The sequence below is a fragment of the Mesoplodon bidens genome, assembly GCF_964165515.1.
Source record: "Mesoplodon bidens genome assembly, chromosome: 18".
Classification (NCBI taxonomy): Eukaryota; Metazoa; Chordata; class Mammalia; order Artiodactyla; family Ziphiidae; genus Mesoplodon; species Mesoplodon bidens.
Window position 1 is genome coordinate 5,377,514 of NC_138175.1, and position 17,863 is coordinate 5,395,376.

General features: G+C 46.5%; 1 protein-coding gene across 4 annotated transcripts; it reads left to right on the forward strand.

Moving 5' to 3' along the window:
• The first annotated feature begins 11 nt into the window (after positions 1–11).
• HSDL1 (hydroxysteroid dehydrogenase like 1) lies at positions 12–16,889 on the forward strand. 4 transcript variants are annotated; one of them, XR_014013721.1, is made up of 7 exons: positions 12–102; positions 7,289–7,347; positions 10,242–10,467; positions 11,148–11,593; positions 11,802–12,029; positions 14,075–15,718; positions 16,511–16,889. XR_014013721.1 is itself a non-coding variant. In XM_081215918.1 (7 exons), exons 4-7 carry the CDS (start codon positions 10,248–10,250, stop codon positions 14,171–14,173), a joined length of 993 nt encoding a protein of 330 aa, XP_081072044.1. In that variant the 5' UTR covers positions 12–102; positions 7,289–7,347; positions 9,522–9,890; positions 10,242–10,247; the 3' UTR covers positions 14,174–16,503. The 4 variants fall into 4 exon arrangements, 3 of the variants coding, with proteins under 3 accessions (XP_081072044.1, XP_081072043.1, XP_081072045.1); XM_081215918.1 differs by lacking the exon at positions 16,511–16,889 and adding an exon at positions 9,522–9,890 and having other exon boundaries at positions 14,075–16,503; XM_081215917.1 differs by lacking the exon at positions 16,511–16,889 and having other exon boundaries at positions 14,075–16,503.
• The last annotated feature ends 974 nt before the right edge of the window (positions 16,890–17,863 follow it).

The window sequence follows — 17,863 nt, forward strand, 5'->3', positions numbered from 1 at the left end:
GGTCACGTGAGGTGCGGCCCGTTGTAGCTGCGGCGGCTGTGACGGGGGCGGTGGCCGAGCGTCTTTGGTGGGACCGGCTCCGAGACTGCGTCGCCTCTGCAGGTACGGCGCCCCCCACGCCGGGCCCTGGGCCCCAGACCCTCCTGGTCTCCCTCGGCGCCCACTGGGACTTCGGCCCGGCCCCTCCTTCTGCGCCCCACCACGCCCCCCTGGACTAGTGCCCTCAGCACCGAGACACCCAGGCCTCCCGGACCCTTTCGTCCCTCCCTTCCTTCGGACCCCGCCCCCAGCTTCCCTCCTTCCAGTGTCCCCCCAGAGCGCCCCTTCCACAGCTCCATCCCGGCGTTGCACCCACACAGGACTCCCTTTTCTGGGCCCGCCCCTCCCCCAGGACCCGGCCGACCTGGGGCCCCAGCACCCCGAGCGCGGGTCCCACTCTTTCCCAGACCTGACCCAGGTGCTCCGCACGAGGCTCTGAAGATCACCCCTTTGTGCTTCTTTATTGTCGTTTCCAAAGGACTTGGTCTGAATGGGATTTGTTGTCGTCGTCTTTGTTCTGAAGTAGAAGTAATTCAGAATAAGGGAGCTCTTGGAGAAAGGGCCCCACCAGTTTCTCAGCGGCGGTCGTTTGTTCGGCCCTGCCCGGTGCTGGAGGGGAAGGGTTCTGGAGACCAGTGAGGCTGTCGCTGTTCCAAATGAACGTGCAGCCCAGACACAGACCGGCGCTTGAAGCCAAACCCAGCGGCCCTCTCGGTGATGCTAGCAGGATGCCTGCCTGAGGGTCTTACAGTGGGCGTCGCCAGCCAGGGCTCAGGACTTTGGTAGACCTTGATCTGAATTCCCACAGCCCAATTCTTCACTTTACCTCGGTAAGCCTCAGTTTCCCCGTCTGTAAACTGGGAACGATTAAAACTCTGCCTCGTAAGGTTGATGAGAGGGCAAGTCCGATGATGGGAATAAAGCACTTAGCGGAGTCTTTTGCATAAAGCCAGCTCTCAGTTTTAACCCTGAGCACTACAAATAGACAAGAGCTAACGTTGAACACTGAATTACAGTGGCTAATAGCCAAGGTTTATGGAGCAGTTATGTTCTGGGCTCTGTTCTGAGTGCTTTTTACATATGGTCTACTTTAATTCTCATTATAATCTTAGGCAGGAACTATTAGCCCCATGTTTACAGGTGATGTAAGGAAAGCTTAGGTGAAGTAATGTCACCTTCACCCAGGACACACAGCTCTTATATGGGGAGCGTGGATTCGAATCCAGGATGTTTATTTTCAGAGTCTGTGGTTATAATCACTACAGTAATGTTCCAGGGGCATAGAGTTCAACAAATTGGTATTTTTTTAGCAGATTTTTTCTTTTTGAGATAAAATTCACATAACATAAAAGTCACCATTTTAGCCATTTAAACATGTAGTGCTCATAGCAGCATATTCACGGTGTACAGTCCTCACCACTATTTAATTCCAGAACATTCTTATCATCCCCCAAAGAAATCCCACCCCATTAGCAGTCGCTCGCCATTTCCCACTCCCCCTGTCCCGTGGCAGCCCTAATCTACTTTCTGTCTCTGGATTTGCCTTTTCTGGACATTTCATATACATAGACTCCTGTGATGTGTCGCCTTTTGTCTGGCTTCTCTTGCTCAGCATACTGTTCTCAAGGTTTGTCCATGGCATAGCATGTATCCATACTTCATTCTTTTTATTGCTGAATAATATTTCGTTATGTGGATAGACCACATTGTTTATCCATTCCTCTGCTGTTGGACATTTGGGTTGTTTCCACTTTTTAGCTAGTGAATAATGCTGCTATGAACACAGCTGTACAAGTTTTTGTGTGAGCCTAAGTCTTCGGTTGTCTTGGATCTATATCTAGGAGTAGATGCTATTATTATTTTAATTCCCGCTGCACAAAGGGAGACCTGAAACTGAGGGTTATCGGATCTTGGATGAGAACTCCCGTGTTCTGCTCTTTCCATGCAATGCATGGTAGTGGTATACTGAAACTTGGCAAAGGAAGGTAAGGAAATTCCAAAAAGTCACGATACACCAATAATAACTTCGTCAAAGTGCTGATGCAAAGTTTGAGAAGCTTCTCAAGTTTTCTCTCCCCGAGAGGGAAGTTTGAACTTTGAACACAAAGCCTTATTTGCTTCTGTTTATTAAATAAATATCATATACCTAGCACCATGCCAGGTGCTGAGGAGGAATAGTAAAGATGGATGTGATCCCAGCCTCACACCATCACAAGGCTGTGGGAGGATTAAAGAATTAAATCTGAAAAACAAAACTGTAAAAAAAATTTTGGGAAATATCTTTACGACTTGGGACTAGGATGGGATTTCTGAAATAAAACATGACAAGCACAAACCATGCAGGGAAAAGATAGATAAATTTGACTACATTAATATTAAGACATTCAGTTCATCAAAAGCACTACAAAGAGACAAAGCATACAGAGAACCAGTATCTACAATATGGAAAGAATTCTTATAACTCTGAAAGAAAAAGAAGACAACACGTCAAAAGCTAGGAACAGGCATTTCATAGATGAGAAAACACAAACAGCACATAAACATCAAAAGAGTGCCACTCAGCCTTATTAGTAGTCAGGAAATGCCAATGAAAACCATGGTGAGATCCCATTTCACAGCCAGCCTTTGGCAGGAGGTGAACTGTTAGACGTTGCCAGCCATCGAGAGGAGGCAGCGTGTGCTCACACTTGCTGCTGGTGGGCGTGTAAATTGGTGCAGCCGCTATGGCAACATCTCGTTGTACACATGGATGCCCTGTGGCCCAGCAGTTTGACTCATAGGCCTATCCCTTCGAGAAGCTCTTGTACACGTGCCCAGGAGACATGCACGAGAAGGTTCATGGCAGTGCCGTTCATAATTGTAAAGTCAAAACCAACAAGAACAACCCATCAGCAGTAGAATGGTTACATGAATTGTGTGTCTGTACCGTGAGGTAGCGCGGCAGTGAGAGTATATGGCCTATAGCTACGGAGGCGTGGGTGAGTCTCAGAAACAGCGCGGAGTGAAAGAAGGCACCCAAGGATACTTCGGGTTTGATTCCTTTATGTAAAGGTCAGAACCGGGGAAAACGGAATATTTCAGAATCCATGCTGCAGTAATAGTACAACTCTTAAAAAAAAAATGAAGCAAGGGAATATTACATCAGAATTTAGGAGATTGATTATCACCCCCACCCCGGGTGGCAGAAGGGGATGTGACCAGGGAGGAAGCATCGGGGCTTCTAAGACTCTGCTTTGATTTGTGAAGTAGGGTGTCTGTGTGGGTGTTTTGTTCATTACTCTTTGAACTGTGCATAATAGGTTTTACAACTTTTGTGTACAATTTCCAATTTTCTTAAATTACAGAAAAATTAGTTTTAGATATATTTCCTGCCCTCAAGAGGCCTGTGTTCTAGTTGAGGAACCAAGATAGAGACCAGTTACTGCACTGCTCCGCATTCTGTTTAAGTGTTTAAGTGTCACGTGGGGGAGAGAGACGGAGGGGAACTCATGCTGGTGGGTGTGGAGACCTGGGAAGGGAAGGGAAGAGGCGCGTGGGTCTCCCGTCCATCGGTCCATCCCCAGGGCTGCCGTGTCGTGGTGCTTGTCAGTGAGTCCTGGGACTGAGCTGGGGAGAAGGGATGGGACTTGAGCTGGTCTTGCGAGGAGAGACAGGATGGGAGTGCTGAGAGCAAGGCTCTGAGTGAAGTGAGATTTCTATTAAAAAAAAGTTTAAAGTCCTAACCCTGCAGCCTTACTGGAAAGTGCCGGCTGTTCACGAGGGTGATGAGGACGGCCTCAGCCAGTCGAAGATCTGAGGAGCCTCTGAGGATACTTTCTGCTTCCTGAATACAGGTTTTGGTTTGAGGGATGTTTCAGGATTTGCAACTTGTCTCTATACTGTCTTAAAAACTAGACTGACAGTCTGTCCATCCCTCCGTCTTAATTTCCTATGACTGCTGTAAGAAATTGCTACAAGCTCAGTGGCTTAAAACAAGACATAGTTATTCTCTTACAGTTCTGGAGATCAGAAGTCTCAAGTCAGTCCCACTGGACTAAAGCCAGGGTGTCAGCACGCTTGTGTCACTTGGGGAGGCTCTGGAGAGGATCCATATCCTGGCCTTTGCCAGATTCTGGAGGTGTCTGCCTTCCTTGACCTGTGACCCCTCTCCTCTCGGCATCTTTAATCCAGCAGCCTCTGGTCTTTAAATCTCCCTCGCACTCTCTGACCTCTGCTTCTTGGTCACAACTCCTTCTCTGACTCTGACCCTTCTGCCTCCATCTAATAAGGACATGTGTGATCACATTGGACCCACCTGGATAATGCAGGATTATCCCCCCATCTCAAGATCCTTAATCTTCAAGGTCCCCTTGCTACATGAGGTGACATGTTTGTGGGGCATGAGGATTAGGATGTGGGCATGTTGGAGGGCCGTTATCTACCGCCCCCACTACCTTTTGTTTGGTGGTGTTTTAATTGTCTTTTTTCCATCATACTTGCTTTATTTTCTTCGAAAACATTTGGGACCATCTGTCTTATGTTCTTGTAGCATCACCCCCAGGTAGCATTCATTTGGATAGCCTGGGGATGCCTGTGTTTCAGCCGAGACACTGCTCCCAGAGCTCTTTGATTCCCGAAGGGTTTTGTATTAGGTCTGAGCGCCTTTTACACGGTGAAGTTGAGTCAGCTAAACTGTAGGTCAGGATAATGTTACAGGCACAGCAGCCGCGCTTTGAAGACGTGACTTTGCTCCTGGAGTCTTGACCATAGTTTTCCTATGATGCCTTCATAGTTGTGATGTTACCTCAAAGGGGTTTTTTTAGGCTTTCTTGGAGCAGTTTTGGGTTTATAATAAAATCGATAGGAAGGTATGGAGACCCCATACACTACCTACTCCGGCACATGCAGGGCCTCCCCTGTACCAGCATCACTTGCCAGAGTGGTGCTGCTTCTACTGAGGGCGAGTCCACCCTGACACGTCATAATCACTCAAATTCCGTGGTTTACCTAAGGGTCCTTTAGCCCTGACGAATATTGCCCTGGAGAAGTAGAACATGCCTAGAAGACAGTAGGGAACTGCACTGCTTTTCCTGTTTCAGAGACAGTTCTGACTGTTTGCCTCTGTTGTTCACTGGTGTTTTAGTTTCCGTAGAGGCAAGAAAACAAAGCTTTATAATAACTTGTACAGGTAGGGTGTACAGGGACCAGGATTTTACTGTGTTTCAGTGTTGCTTTCTAAGTAATGGATTTCTCTAAGTTTTAGACTAGTACCTATCCACAGAACAATGAACTAGTCAAACCCCTAAAGCAAGTTAAAAGCAGCCTGCTATCTGTGCGTACCTTGGTAGCCTTCTCGACCTAAATGTGTAGTAAACCCCTTTAAAACTGCTTCCATGAGTCTTCCTAGAACTGAATGGCTTTGGGGGGGAGTCCTGATTTCTTCTTCCATTAGAAAGACATTATTTTCCATCAGCTACTTACGGATGGGGAGAGGATTAAGAGGATGTCGGGCATGTAGAATTTCCAGTCCTTTGCCATTTATAGTCCATCGAGGTGCGAGCAAATGGATGAAAATGTCTGGCGTGTCTGAGGAGCGGCAGGGAGTCGGTCACAAAGCCGCGTGCTCTCCATCTAGCTTTGCTTCGTCCCCGTCTGGATGGACCAGGGCCCAGGCCGCCTGACTTCCTGCCCGCGAGGCCACTGCCCCTCCACCGCCGCCAGCTACCTTCTGCGCTAAACCTGATGAGCTCCTGCCTTTGGCCCAACGTTTCTGTGTGGCGTAAAGGCATCTCACAGCCTGGGCTCCCCTCCTGGCCCTGTTTCCACACCTGGGTGCGCATCCCACGCTGTGAGCTCGTTGCTGTTGTCACCATTTCCCGGCAGGCCGGGCTGTGTGCCTGGGCACGTCTCCCCCCCGCCCTCCTCCCTGGGGAATCGCTCTGTTGCGAGACCCAGCACGGGTCCTCGGCATCCAACACTTACTGCTTTCTTCATTGCTGTCCTAGTAGTTTGTAGACTTTCCTACAGCCTAGTGACCGTGCGTGTTTAGGCTTCTTGGCTGCATCGTTTATTATTCATAACTAAATAGGCATTTGAATTTATCAGTCTTTTGTGAATTTGGTTGGCGTGAGTCAGGTCTGTCCACGTTGAGCTGCCTCTGGGGAACGATGAGATGCATCTCAGACCTAGAATGCCGTCAGCCCTCTGATGATCTGCGATTAAAAAAAAAAAGTCCAGCAATGATAATCAACGTGTAAGATAGCTGTCTGTGACGGAATTGCAATTTAAAATATCGTGACGGTCCCCCCCGACTGGTGGTGCAGCGGATCCAGTGGGTGGAGTTGAGAAGCGGGGTTGGAGGCCCTGGCACCGCTGGTCTCTGCTCCCCTCCGATGCCTGCACAGCTCTTGCTGGGCCTGCGCAGGACGGCCCCGGGGGCCTTGCCCACGAGGGATTTCTTTTTGTAAAGGATCGCAGGTGTTGGTTTGGTGGTCCCCTCCCTGCGGGACGGGACTGAGCTGAGCTAGGCCGGGTGCTGCGATTTCGTGCAGCAGCTGATCTGGGCGTTCCTATCTGTCCGCGCCAGGGGTTGTGTGAGGTGCTGGAGGGTTGTGTGGGGAGATGTGGCCCCCCAGGGAACGCAGCCTTGGGTGGCGGGTTTCAAAACCGAAACAGGCACCAGGCGGTGTCTAGGGTGGAGGGAGAGGGGAGAGGTGGCACTGGCGTTTCCTTCCATCTCCTCATCCGTAAGCCCCCGGCCCCAGGCAGGCTGGAAGGGGCCAGCCCAGGACCCACGTGCTCAGGTGGGCAGCCCGGATCTGCCGGGAGTGTGGAACAGGTGCTGCGGCCGAGCAGAGGGTCTAGTGCTCTGTGGCTGGAGCGCAGCACAGTGGTTTGCAGAGAGAAGGATGAGGCCCGGGGAAGCCCAGCAGATGCCCGGGACAGGTCGGGGGCAGGGTGTCTGCTCGCCATCCTGGGTCTCCCTCCAAGCGGTCTGGACAGATTTTGTCCTGTGTGACGAAATGTTCCTTAAGGAACAAGGTGCAGGAGCCGGGATGCCTCCCAGCCCAGCCTTCCACCAGACGGGCACTGGCGCTGCCTGCCTTCTTCCCAGACCAGGTGATGCGTCGCTGCCTGTGCCGGGAATCACAGCACGAGAGTTGTTCCGTTTCCTTAACTTTTAAAATGCTTTGGTCGTAGTTTTATATAAACTTATCCCAGCTGAGCTGTGAAGGAGAGGCATTTGTTTCCTGTTGGTTTTTGTTCACAGCTTGTCCCGGAGAGAAGACAGAGCAGTGTATTCCTGAAGGCCCGGGGCTGGCAGAGGAGGTAAGAGGAAACCACGGGTACTTAATGACTTGAGCAGAAAAATCGGGGAACTCGGTCGCAGTCAGGCTTCTCTTGCTGAAGTTTTTCCTTCTGAGATGTTCAATTCTTGAAAAAAATGGTGTTTGAGAGGGTCGAAGTTCCCTTTACACAGCTTCCCCTTGGGGTGAGGTCATTCCCTGAGGCATACCTGACCTTTTTAGCTGGAACCCTATTACAGCCACTCCTGCAATTCATTTTCCCACAAGTATTTCTTTGGCTACGATCCATTAGTCCTTGATAATGTGGGTTTCAATTTTTCATTGAAAACACTTTTAACATTTTAGATGTATGCCCACCTGTTATTTTGAAGAGTAGATTTAATGTTCCAAGTATCTAGTTTTTTGGTCATAGTTTTGTTATTTTGAATTTTATCACATTTTGTTTGAAAAGTACTGGTGCATGCAAGTATTATGTTTCACATTTGCTTTCTTCACAGCCTAGTATTTGATTAATTATGACAAAAGGCACGTGTCCACTTTAAAAAATTATTTCAGGAACTCCTAACTTAGGATGGTTGGATTTGGATTCTCAGTTTTTACGTTCTTCCTTGTAAGAAGCTAATGTTTTGGTTGTTTCTCTGGGAATCTTGAATTAGCACCATTCGGGGACAGCAGCCAATGTGAGTGCTCAGTGCCCGGCAGGGGCCTCTCCAGCCAGCACCTGCCTCCTCGGATGTGGCTGTGTATAGAGATGGTGCAGCAGGGGGGACCCTTGGAGAGGGTGACATGTCACTACCTCATCGCTAGCATCCGGAAGCTTTGAGAGGTGCTCATGCACAGCAGAAAAGGGGTGAACACATTTCAGGTGGATGACTGTGACTGTGAACGTCTTTCAGAGGATTTGGAGCAGCGCCCAGGGTGTACTGCCTTAGGGGGGCGGACTGACCAGAAAAAGAAAAGCATCTTCAGCCCAGACTGCACTGATCTCGATAGTTCATGTTTTAGGAAATCTCAGCCATTGTGGTCCATGAAGAAGCATTACCCCAGAGGAACATGTAATTGTTTTTATCTTATTAAGTAATTGGTTTGTGTGCTTAATGAAGTTTATAATGTTTTCTTTTCTTGACCAGTTTTGGCATCCTTGTCGTAGGAGGTAAGTTTCTCTGAACAGAGCCCCAAAGTGTACAGCACTTTACTTACTGGAAATACGGTGGCCCCTTCAGTCATTTCCTGTATTGCTGTTTGAGAAGGATGTTTCTTTAACTTACTTAATGCTGCACCCACTTAGAGTTACGGTAGGAGTGGAAATTTTAACGTTTGAGGGGTTATATCCTCATTGTGAGGCATTTAAGAATCCTACTGTCTATTTCTTTCAGTTTTCTGTCATATTTCTTTTGTATGTTTTGTTGGTTTGTAATTTGGACTGCACACTCATGTGCATACTCAACACACAGATATATATCCATATATACCTATTTATATTCAGTAGTTTTTTTTCGTTATTTTATGTGCCTGTTACCACAGTGTGGTATCATCCTTACAGTGTGTTCCATTCCAGAGGTTAATTTGTTTTCTCCGCTCCGCGAACCTCGGTTGAGCTCAGATTGCATCGCGGTGGAGTGGGAAGGAATTCACTTATTTTTCCTTAAGCTTATGCCAATTTTTGCTGCTATTGTCGGGGATTTTTCTCAGTTTCAGGATTTATTTTTTTCCTATTCTAATGCAGTTTCTATGAAAGGGGCCACTTCCAGAAGTTTTACATAAATGTTTGTTTGGCTTAAATCTATTTTCTTTTATTAATATATAATAAATGCTGTATCCTTGTGTTTGTGCATGTCGGAGCTCCCTGTAATTTAATTGTGGTCCGTTCTGATCTTTTTGATGTTTGACCCTCACTTGATAGCACACAGTGAGTGGGCTCAGGCCTCAGTGGCTCCCCGGGTCTAGTCCAGGATGAAGTTCATCAGCCTTGGTCGTGCCCGGCCTTTCTCGGCCTTTCTGAGCACAGGCATACATACACCAGTTCGTATGGCATTTCAAGTTGTTTTGTTAAACGTTCGTCTCTTCTTCTAGGTAGTTATTTACTTCATCTTTGAGTCCTTAGCGTCTGTCATGGTCCATGGCACATAATAGGTGCATCGCGATGCTTGCTGTGTGAATACTTACAAGAATTGAATTGGGCCTTTCTTTCCCCAGACGTTAAGGGGCCAGGGAAAGGAAATGGTGTGCCAGTGACGTCAGCGAGGTGGAGTGTGCTTATGCAGTGTCATTTGAGAAAACCATTTCTTCAAGTTTGGGGAGTATCTCTTTTTAAGTATCCATTTATGAATATTATTTAGACATAATCTAATTTATGTTTATTTGATGTTAAGGTTTATTAGAGCTTAGTTTTGTCTCAAATGGGTTGTACGGTCTTTGAGGCCAAGGCCCTGTCTTAATATCGCCTCTGTTTCTTCTACTCTGTCTTTCCAGGGATAGTAGGCCCTCTGCGCTTGCCGGTTTTGAATACATATAAATTCAGTAAAAGAAAGAAACATACCTCTCAGCTGTTATGTGAATTAAAAGGTCTGTGTCTGTCGCTGTGCTGGACCAGGAGCTTTTTTTGGCATAGGGTGTTTATCTCCGTAGCCACAACATATAGCGCAGTGCCTGGATTTTAGTAGGAATTTGGTAACTCTTGATAACTATGTTGACTAATCTTCTTGGAAGGAAAGAACTTTATAAGCGACAGATGTTAAATAATGAGATCATCAGCTGTCTGGATCCATGGGCTATGTGCATCTGAACAGTTACTGTTATTTGAATGCAAAATTGTTAAGCTCTGATGTCCTCAGATGCCTTTCTTCCTGCACACCGTGCGCGTTCCTTTAACTTACTAAGCAAAGGCCACCTCTCTCTCGCTGCCCTCCCTTGCAGGCTGCCATGGCTGCCGTCGACAGCTTCTACCTCTTGTACAGGGAAATCGCCAGGTCTTGCAACTGCTACATGGAAGCCCTCGCCTTGGTGGGAGCCTGGTACACGGCCAGAAAAAGCATCACCGTCGTCTGTGACTTTTACAGCCTGATCAGGCTGCATTTCATCCCGCGCCTGGTGAGCCGAGCAGACCTGATCAAGCAGTATGGAAGATGGGCGGTCGTGAGCGGTAAGACATGAGTTTTCACTTCTTGCCTAATCCAAAAATGAAATCATCTTTCCTGTCTAATCTGTGTTTTAAGTTGGATGCATCATTCCTGGAGTGACTGAATTTGATGTAATGTTTTCATGGGATAAAAAAATAAAACTACTCTGTTACGATTATGTGCGCGTTTCTTACCGCCCTGGTCTTGGAAGAATTTCCCTGTGATTTCTGTGCTTCCCATTGTGCCCCCTCCTGTTCCCAGTCCTGCTCCAGCCCCACCTTCCTCCCCTTTGCTTGTCCTTCTTGCTCTCTGTTTTGAAAGTGTCCTTACAAACTGGTACCACTTTCAGAAACACTTCGCTTATTTTAAATTTCTTTTTAATTTACCATTGTTTCCCAGGAAAGTACCCCCTGGCACTCATTCAAGCCAGATGAGAGTTTGAAAACAGTTTCCCACTGTGTCTCACAGTCAACTTGGTGAATGTACAACAGCTCTTCCTCTGCCTGTCAGAGTGTCTGGGCGAGTATTTGACTAGCTTGTGTGTCGTGGATTTGACCCTGTGCTTGACTGATCACTTACAGAACTCGGTTTATTTCTAGTGTGACTCCTTCTCTGATTAAACCCGGACACAGGGTATTTAAAGTCCATTCTAAAGGTCACACTGAGAAACGAGTTTGCTCACCTTTCCCGGCTTGTACTGTAGGCGCAACAGACGGGATCGGAAGGGCCTACGCAGAGGAGTTGGCCAGCCGTGGACTCAACATCGTGCTGATCAGTCGGAACCAAGAGAAGCTGCAGGCGGTCGCTAAAGACATCGCTGACGCCTACCAGGTGGAGACTGACGTCATCGTCGCGGACTTCAGCAAGGGCCGCGAGATCTCCGGGCTGATTCGGGAAGCCCTGGAGGACAGAGACGTTGGCATCCTGGTGAACAACGTGGGCGTGTTCTACCCCTACCCGCAGTACTTCACGCAGGTCTCGGAGGACACGCTCTGGGACATCGTCAACGTGAACATTGCCGCCGCCAGCCTGATGGTGCACATAGTGTTACCCGGGATGGTGGAGAGGAAGAAAGGGGCCATCGTCACCATCTCCTCCGGCTCCTGCTGCAAGCCAACCCCCCAGCTGGCGGCGTTTTCCGCGTCTAAGGTAACGCGTCCCCAGTTGGAAAGTGAAATCATCCTGTAGGACAGTGTTTATCACAGTGGTTTGGTCCCGTTTGTTGAGCTCTTTGTCAGCAGCTCGTGTTTGCTTATGCTGTCTTTTTTTCCCTGAAATGACCATTAAGTCTTTTTTTTCTCCTGAATTTCTTCCGAGTTCCTGAAAAATGAAGTCTTTTCCCCTCCTGTTTCAACAGGCTTACTTAGACCACTTCAGCAGAGCGTTGCAGTATGAATATGCTTCCAAAGGAATCTTCGTACAGAGTCTAATCCCGTTCTACGTAGCTACCAACGTGTCCACCCCTGGCAGCTTTCTGCACAAGTGCCCATGGTTGGTGCCTTCGCCACAAGTGTACGCACATCACGCTGTTGCTACCCTTGGCATTTCAAAAAGGACCACAGGATACTGGTCCCACTCCATCCAGGTAACAGTGTGTGCTCAGCTCTTGTAATTAGGTTAATGCATTCTAAACCTTTTTTAAATGATACATGGGAATCTGATTGAAGCATGATGCTGAAAGATGAGGATTGTAAATTCTGATTCTCAAACCTTAGAGTGCTCCAGTTTAAGGATCCAGCTCACGTTCTTTGAGTTCTTTTGCATCTTCTCCATTCCCGTTTGTTTCTTACCTTTTTAAGTCCCGCCTGTCTCAGTCTCTGGGGAACGCATGGCATTTGTATTTTAAGCGCTGTGACTTTTCTGACAAGCTGGATGTGCACCCTCGCTGTGGACGTCCTCCCCTCGGCTCGTCGTTCCCAAGTCCTACTGAGCCGGGTCCCCGTGGGGGCTACGCTGTGTCACACTGGCCAGGAGCAGGCCCGGACACACGGGTCAGGATCCCCGAAGGCGCCCAGAGCCTTGCAGAACCCGAACCCCCCCCCGCAACCGGCTTTTCTGCAGTTCCCAGTGCCTGGAGGCTTGGCACCCCTCTCCTGTTACTGCTGTTATCTTGGCAGGCCGATGAGTCAGCCTCCGGGGTTGCTCCGTCAGTACCCAGAGGATGAAATTCTCTCCTCTCCCATTAGCTCTTTCCCTCCTGCTGCCCAGTGTGCTGAAACCTCCCTGGGACGAGCCAGTGAGTCTCCGCCTGCCCCTCCTTAAGAAACGGGCAGAATCCATCTTGATGCTGGTCCCCCTGTAGTGGACAAGTGGTCATGAGAGGAGATTTAAAGCAAACAGATTTTTAGATGCTGCTTCAATCTCCACTCAATAAATACTGAAAATAAAATGCCCTTTGGGGGGGATCCGATTACCTAGCCTGTGTCAGGCACCCCCATGTTTCAATGTGACCCTCCTTGCAGAGTCCTCCTAAGGGACCATATATTGCCTTCTTTCATCTCCTTGGATTTTAGAGCCTTTTGCTTTAGGACAGTGGCCCCAAGGAGGAGTATTTGGGTATTTTTTTCCATGAAATCCTGACTCTTTAAATAGGTCCAAAGAGACCTTGGTCATTTTCACAGGTAGTTACTTACGGCTCCAGGCCAAACACGGGACCCCTGTCTCCAAGGTGGCTAAGCTGAAGCTTCTGTGGAACCTGTTGGGAACAGCGGCACCTCTGGGACCCTCACCCCACAGTTCATCGTGCTGGGACCCCCTCCTTGTTCACTGTGGTTCCTGGAATAGCAGAGTGACCTGGGTCTGTTTCTTAAGGAGAATGTGGAGTGACCTATATTACACCACCTCTGGTCAAGGCTAGAACATCAGCACCAGCCAGGGCCCCGTCCATCTCCCCTCCTTCACACACAAGGCGTTAAACTTTCGCTCAGTCTCGGGCAGATCCGTCAGTGTTGCGCAGGGCTTCTCCACCTGGGCACTGAGGGCGTAGGGGTTGGCTCCTTCCTTGTTGTGGGACCTTCCTGTGCGCTGTGCGAGGCTCACAGCGTCCTGGACCTCTGCCCACAAGATGCCAGCAGCACCACCACCCGGCTTGTGACAGACCCCCTGGAGCAGAGCCGCGTCAGCGGACGTCCTCCCCGTGTCCCCGAGCCTTCCTCGTCACACCTCAAGGCACCCTCTCAGGGTCCTGGTGGTTTTGACTCAGTGCATTTGTTTAACTTAGCACCACTCTGCCCCTCAGTCCCCAGTTTTCTCACACGGTACTAAGCACGTACGCAGTTTTCTCTTTCACCTGCCTTTTATTCCTGGGCTGATTTGTCATTCTTATCCACATTCCGTACTATTCATGTCACGTTAAGTAAAGATGAAATCGTATCACTGCATGTAGGTCTGTCCCGCCTCATTAGAGAAAGGGGGTGGGTGGGCGGTGATCACATTTCTGTTGCCCAGAGAGTCTAGCATAGGGTCTTATACAAAAGTAGGTGCTCAGTGCAGTAGCACCTAAGGTTTTTTCCTTGTTTGTATTTAATGGGATTGGTGATGTTTGTTGGTTTAAATGATTGCTGATCTATGCATTTTGTTGTCGATGACTTTGGGTTCTAACCTTACAGTCTTTTTGTCTTTCATTTTTAGTTTCTTTTTGCACAGTATATGCCTGAATGGCTCTGGGTGTGGGGAGCAAATATTCTCAATCGTTCCCTACGGAAGGAGGCCTTATCCTGCAAAGCGTGAAGCTGGCTGATGGTTGGGAAGTGTTGCCAACTGGGGGAACCTGCAGTATTCTACATTTGGAAGAACACGTGTAATTTATCTTCTGCATTTTCTTTCATTACCAATCATTTAGCATACTGTTGACTCATCATTTGCAAAACAAACATAACCCTTTTAAGAATGCTGTGGAAAAGCCTCAAGGGCCACTTGGAAGGCACAGAGTAAATAACGACCACCACACAAGAACCATGAGGAAACCTAAATTTTGATGCTTTTTTTTTTTAACCTGTTCAAAAGTTGTGTGATTTATGTTGCTCTAAGAGCTACTAGCGATCTGACATTGAAATATATGACTTGTCAGCTCTTACAATTTCACGTGTTGTTTCTTAAGGGAAATTATTTCAGTAGATGAATTATAGTATTGGTTTTCAAATGTTCATCAGGAAAAACTATTTAAAAGTGTTATTTTCTAGGTAAGATTGCTGGTGTAATTAGTGGAAATCTGTATTATATTGTGTAACTCTAGTTGTTTGGCTGTCTGTGTATGAAGTGCTGCTCTTCAACTGATACTTCGTTAGAGAACCATATATGTATGTATGTTGTGTGCATCTAGGCAACTTTATTTATGGGTAAGTTACTTTAAAAAAGATTTCTCGTCAAGATGGCTTACTGTGGGATCTTAAGGGTATTAAAATTCTAGATTTTTCCTTTTCATACTAAACAAGGCTACCCAATTTTGTGCTATAGATTTGCCACGTATAATATTACTTACGACATTCTGGTTTTTTTAATCTACTAAGGAATTAATTCATTCCTAGATTTGGACATGTAATAATTGACCCTCAGTCATCTTCTGATTTATAATTACTGTGGATAAGTAATGATTTCTCAGCCAGTGACCCATTTTATAACAAATTTAGCCCTTTAGAGCTTGTTATACCTCGTTGTCAAACACTTTTCTATGTAATATTAGTCCATTCCAGCGGCATTATTGGTGTAAACATCAAATATTTATAGAATAGTAGTTAAAATATGGACAGATGATGTGTGTGTGATATGACATATTGTATCTGTTGAAATAAGTTAGAAGCTCACTCTTGGTTCTGTAATGGATTTATGCATTATAGTGAATACTTCTATTGGTATGAAGATAATTATGCACAACCCACCACAATATGGGTTTGCACTGAAACCTACTGTGAAGTCTTTTTGGTTCAGGTCCTATAAAGCCAAACATTTTTGAGAACCACATACGTAGTGCTTTGACAGTTGTAAATCACTATACGAATATGACTGTATGTACAAATTTGAAATTCACCGCTTAATATTGCAACATTGATGCAGAAACCGGTAAATTGAAATCAGGACTTTTATGAAATTGCTTTCTCCTGAGATAATATTCCATTACGAGTAGGCCTAAAGCATGCTTTTATGTTATGCCCACAATTTTGCCAGTGACATTGCCTTAGTATTTCCAGATCTGACTTGGACTCAAGATCAGAAGTTAAGTTCAGAGCTCTTCAACTTACAGATTAGGCCTTCATCACATAAGAGGAAGAACTTCAGGTGTGAAAATTTACACACTAGTGATACTACGTAGAACTGACCTTTCTACGATACTACGTAGAACTGACTGTTTTGCTTCCAAGTTGGCTTGGAAGCCTTTATTTTGTCATATTTGGCATTTCCCCACCCGACAATTTATGGTCATTAAGACTAGAGAAAATTTGACTTCATGCCACAATGACTTGAACTTTAATTGACATGTAATAAGCAGCAGCAACTTGATGTAAAAATACCATATTTATATCTAAGGTGTTATGTGGTACAGCAGTGTCTTATAGATTAGGTGTTGGATCATTGTTATATGATGAGACTAAGTAAACCATGTCAGTGATGTTTTAAAATTCTCTCCTTGGCAGGACATATGTAAATATGCTGATGGGTGCAAAGTTCATGAAAGATCAAAACCAAGAATCTTCCTTAGGTTTTACCTTTCCCAGAGCTCATTTGAGAGTCATAATCGGACCACTGTAGATGGGGTTTCTTATTAAGAATGTGGGAAATAAGAACCTTTGAAACAGTCTGTGGCCTGAAAACTTAATAAAAGCAGTTGCTTCTGCTTCCTTTGGAAGAGGTTTTGCTCCATATGTTTGTAAATTGGTTGTTTGGAAAGAGAGATACATTTTTCCCCCCATAGGAACAATTATTTAAAAGTTACAAAAAATTAATCTCTGAACACCTGTGATAGTAACTCATTAAAAGCTGGTAACTCAGTAAGAAAATTGTGTGTAACCACGTGTCTCATAAATCTTTTGAAACTATAGAGTTGATTTCTTGCTCTCATTCTCCTGATAGGTTGAATAAGATGAAGGCTGATTTTGATCACTGACATTGGCGATGTGGAGGTCACTGGTGGTTTTGTCATGATCCATTTTCATCGAGTGGTGGGGATGAAAGTAGTGGTGGGGATGAAAAGTAGTGGGTTCAAGGAAGAGTGGGAAGAAAAAGGGAGTCAGTGAGTAGAGACAGCTCTTCGGAGGAGTCTGTTCTGTTTTAACCTCAGTTACTTAAAATCTTGGCACATTTGGGAACCAGAGGGTTAAGTGGTGTCCTCAGTGTTGACATCGTTTGGCCTCGGAAACTGGTCTCTCTGTGTCTCTGTCTCAATATTGGCTCAGGCTGTTACTCTTTAAAATAGCACTCAGGGTTAATAAAGATTTACCTTCCCATGGAATTGTGAATGTTTTATTATATACATGAAGGGTTAGTTTAGGAAGTTATTAGAACCTGGAGTGGTGGAAAACCGGTAGACCAGGATTCTGGGGCTCTCAGCCTTCCTTGGTCAATTTCCAGGCCACCTCCTGTCATGCCCCAGGCCCCCTGCGGTTTCTAGGATTTTCAGGAGCCGTCAGCGGTCTCTCTTCCCCCGCTTCCGACTTCACTATCACGTGACAAGGATGTGTGCAACTCATCAGCCTACCTCTGTTCCTAACAGTTGGGCTTTGTACTAAATGGCATAGTGACCTAAAGGGCTGTTAAAAGGACCCTGAGTAGAACAACACAGTTAAGTTTAAGATCAGGTACCTTACGTGGTGGCAGCAGGAAGTGCTTACTTTTGAGGATTTGCAAGTGCAAGGGTCAAGAATTCTCTGAAAGTTCCTAACATTGATGCGACCTGGGGCGGGGCGGGGCGGGGCTGGGAGGAGAACTTAATCAGGTGTGGGTTGATCTCGTGTAACCACCACATTTACTGAATGTGTGTCAAGCTCTGTATGTGTATGTTTCATTTAACCCTCACCCTATTAGGTAGCTATTCATATCTCTTTTTTGGATGAGGAAGGTGAGGTACAAAAGAGCTGAGGGACAACTTGCCGAAGATCACAAAGCCAGTAGGGGATTCTGTATTTAGCCGCTATATCAAATCAGTTTGGTTAAATATTCTTAAAGGGAAGATGCATTGCTGTGGGTTCGAATACTGGGGCCATGCAATATCTTCATGGTGCCGTGGAAAGTTCAAACAAGATGCAAGCAGTTCTGTCTCACTATATAGCACATCACTTGTCACCAGCATTACGTAAAACAGGCTTTCAGTCCCCCAGTTGTGTCCAGTGTCAAGTGTGGACCAGCTCAACATTGACACAAAACAGCCCGTGATCTCAATCACCCGGACATTTTGGGGGTGGCGCACTTCTAGAGTTAAACACATTA

Coding starts and splice junctions, on each gene's coding strand:
- HSDL1 (XM_081215918.1), top strand. CDS start 10,248: ATGGCTGCCGTCGACAGCTTCTACCTCTTGTACAGGGAAATCGCCAGG. Junction 10,468..11,147: donor AAGATGGGCGGTCGTGAGCG/GTAAGACATGAG, acceptor CTTGTACTGTAG/GCGCAACAGACGGGATCGGA. Junction 12,030..14,074: donor ACTGGTCCCACTCCATCCAG/GTAACAGTGTGT, acceptor TTTCATTTTTAG/TTTCTTTTTGCACAGTATAT.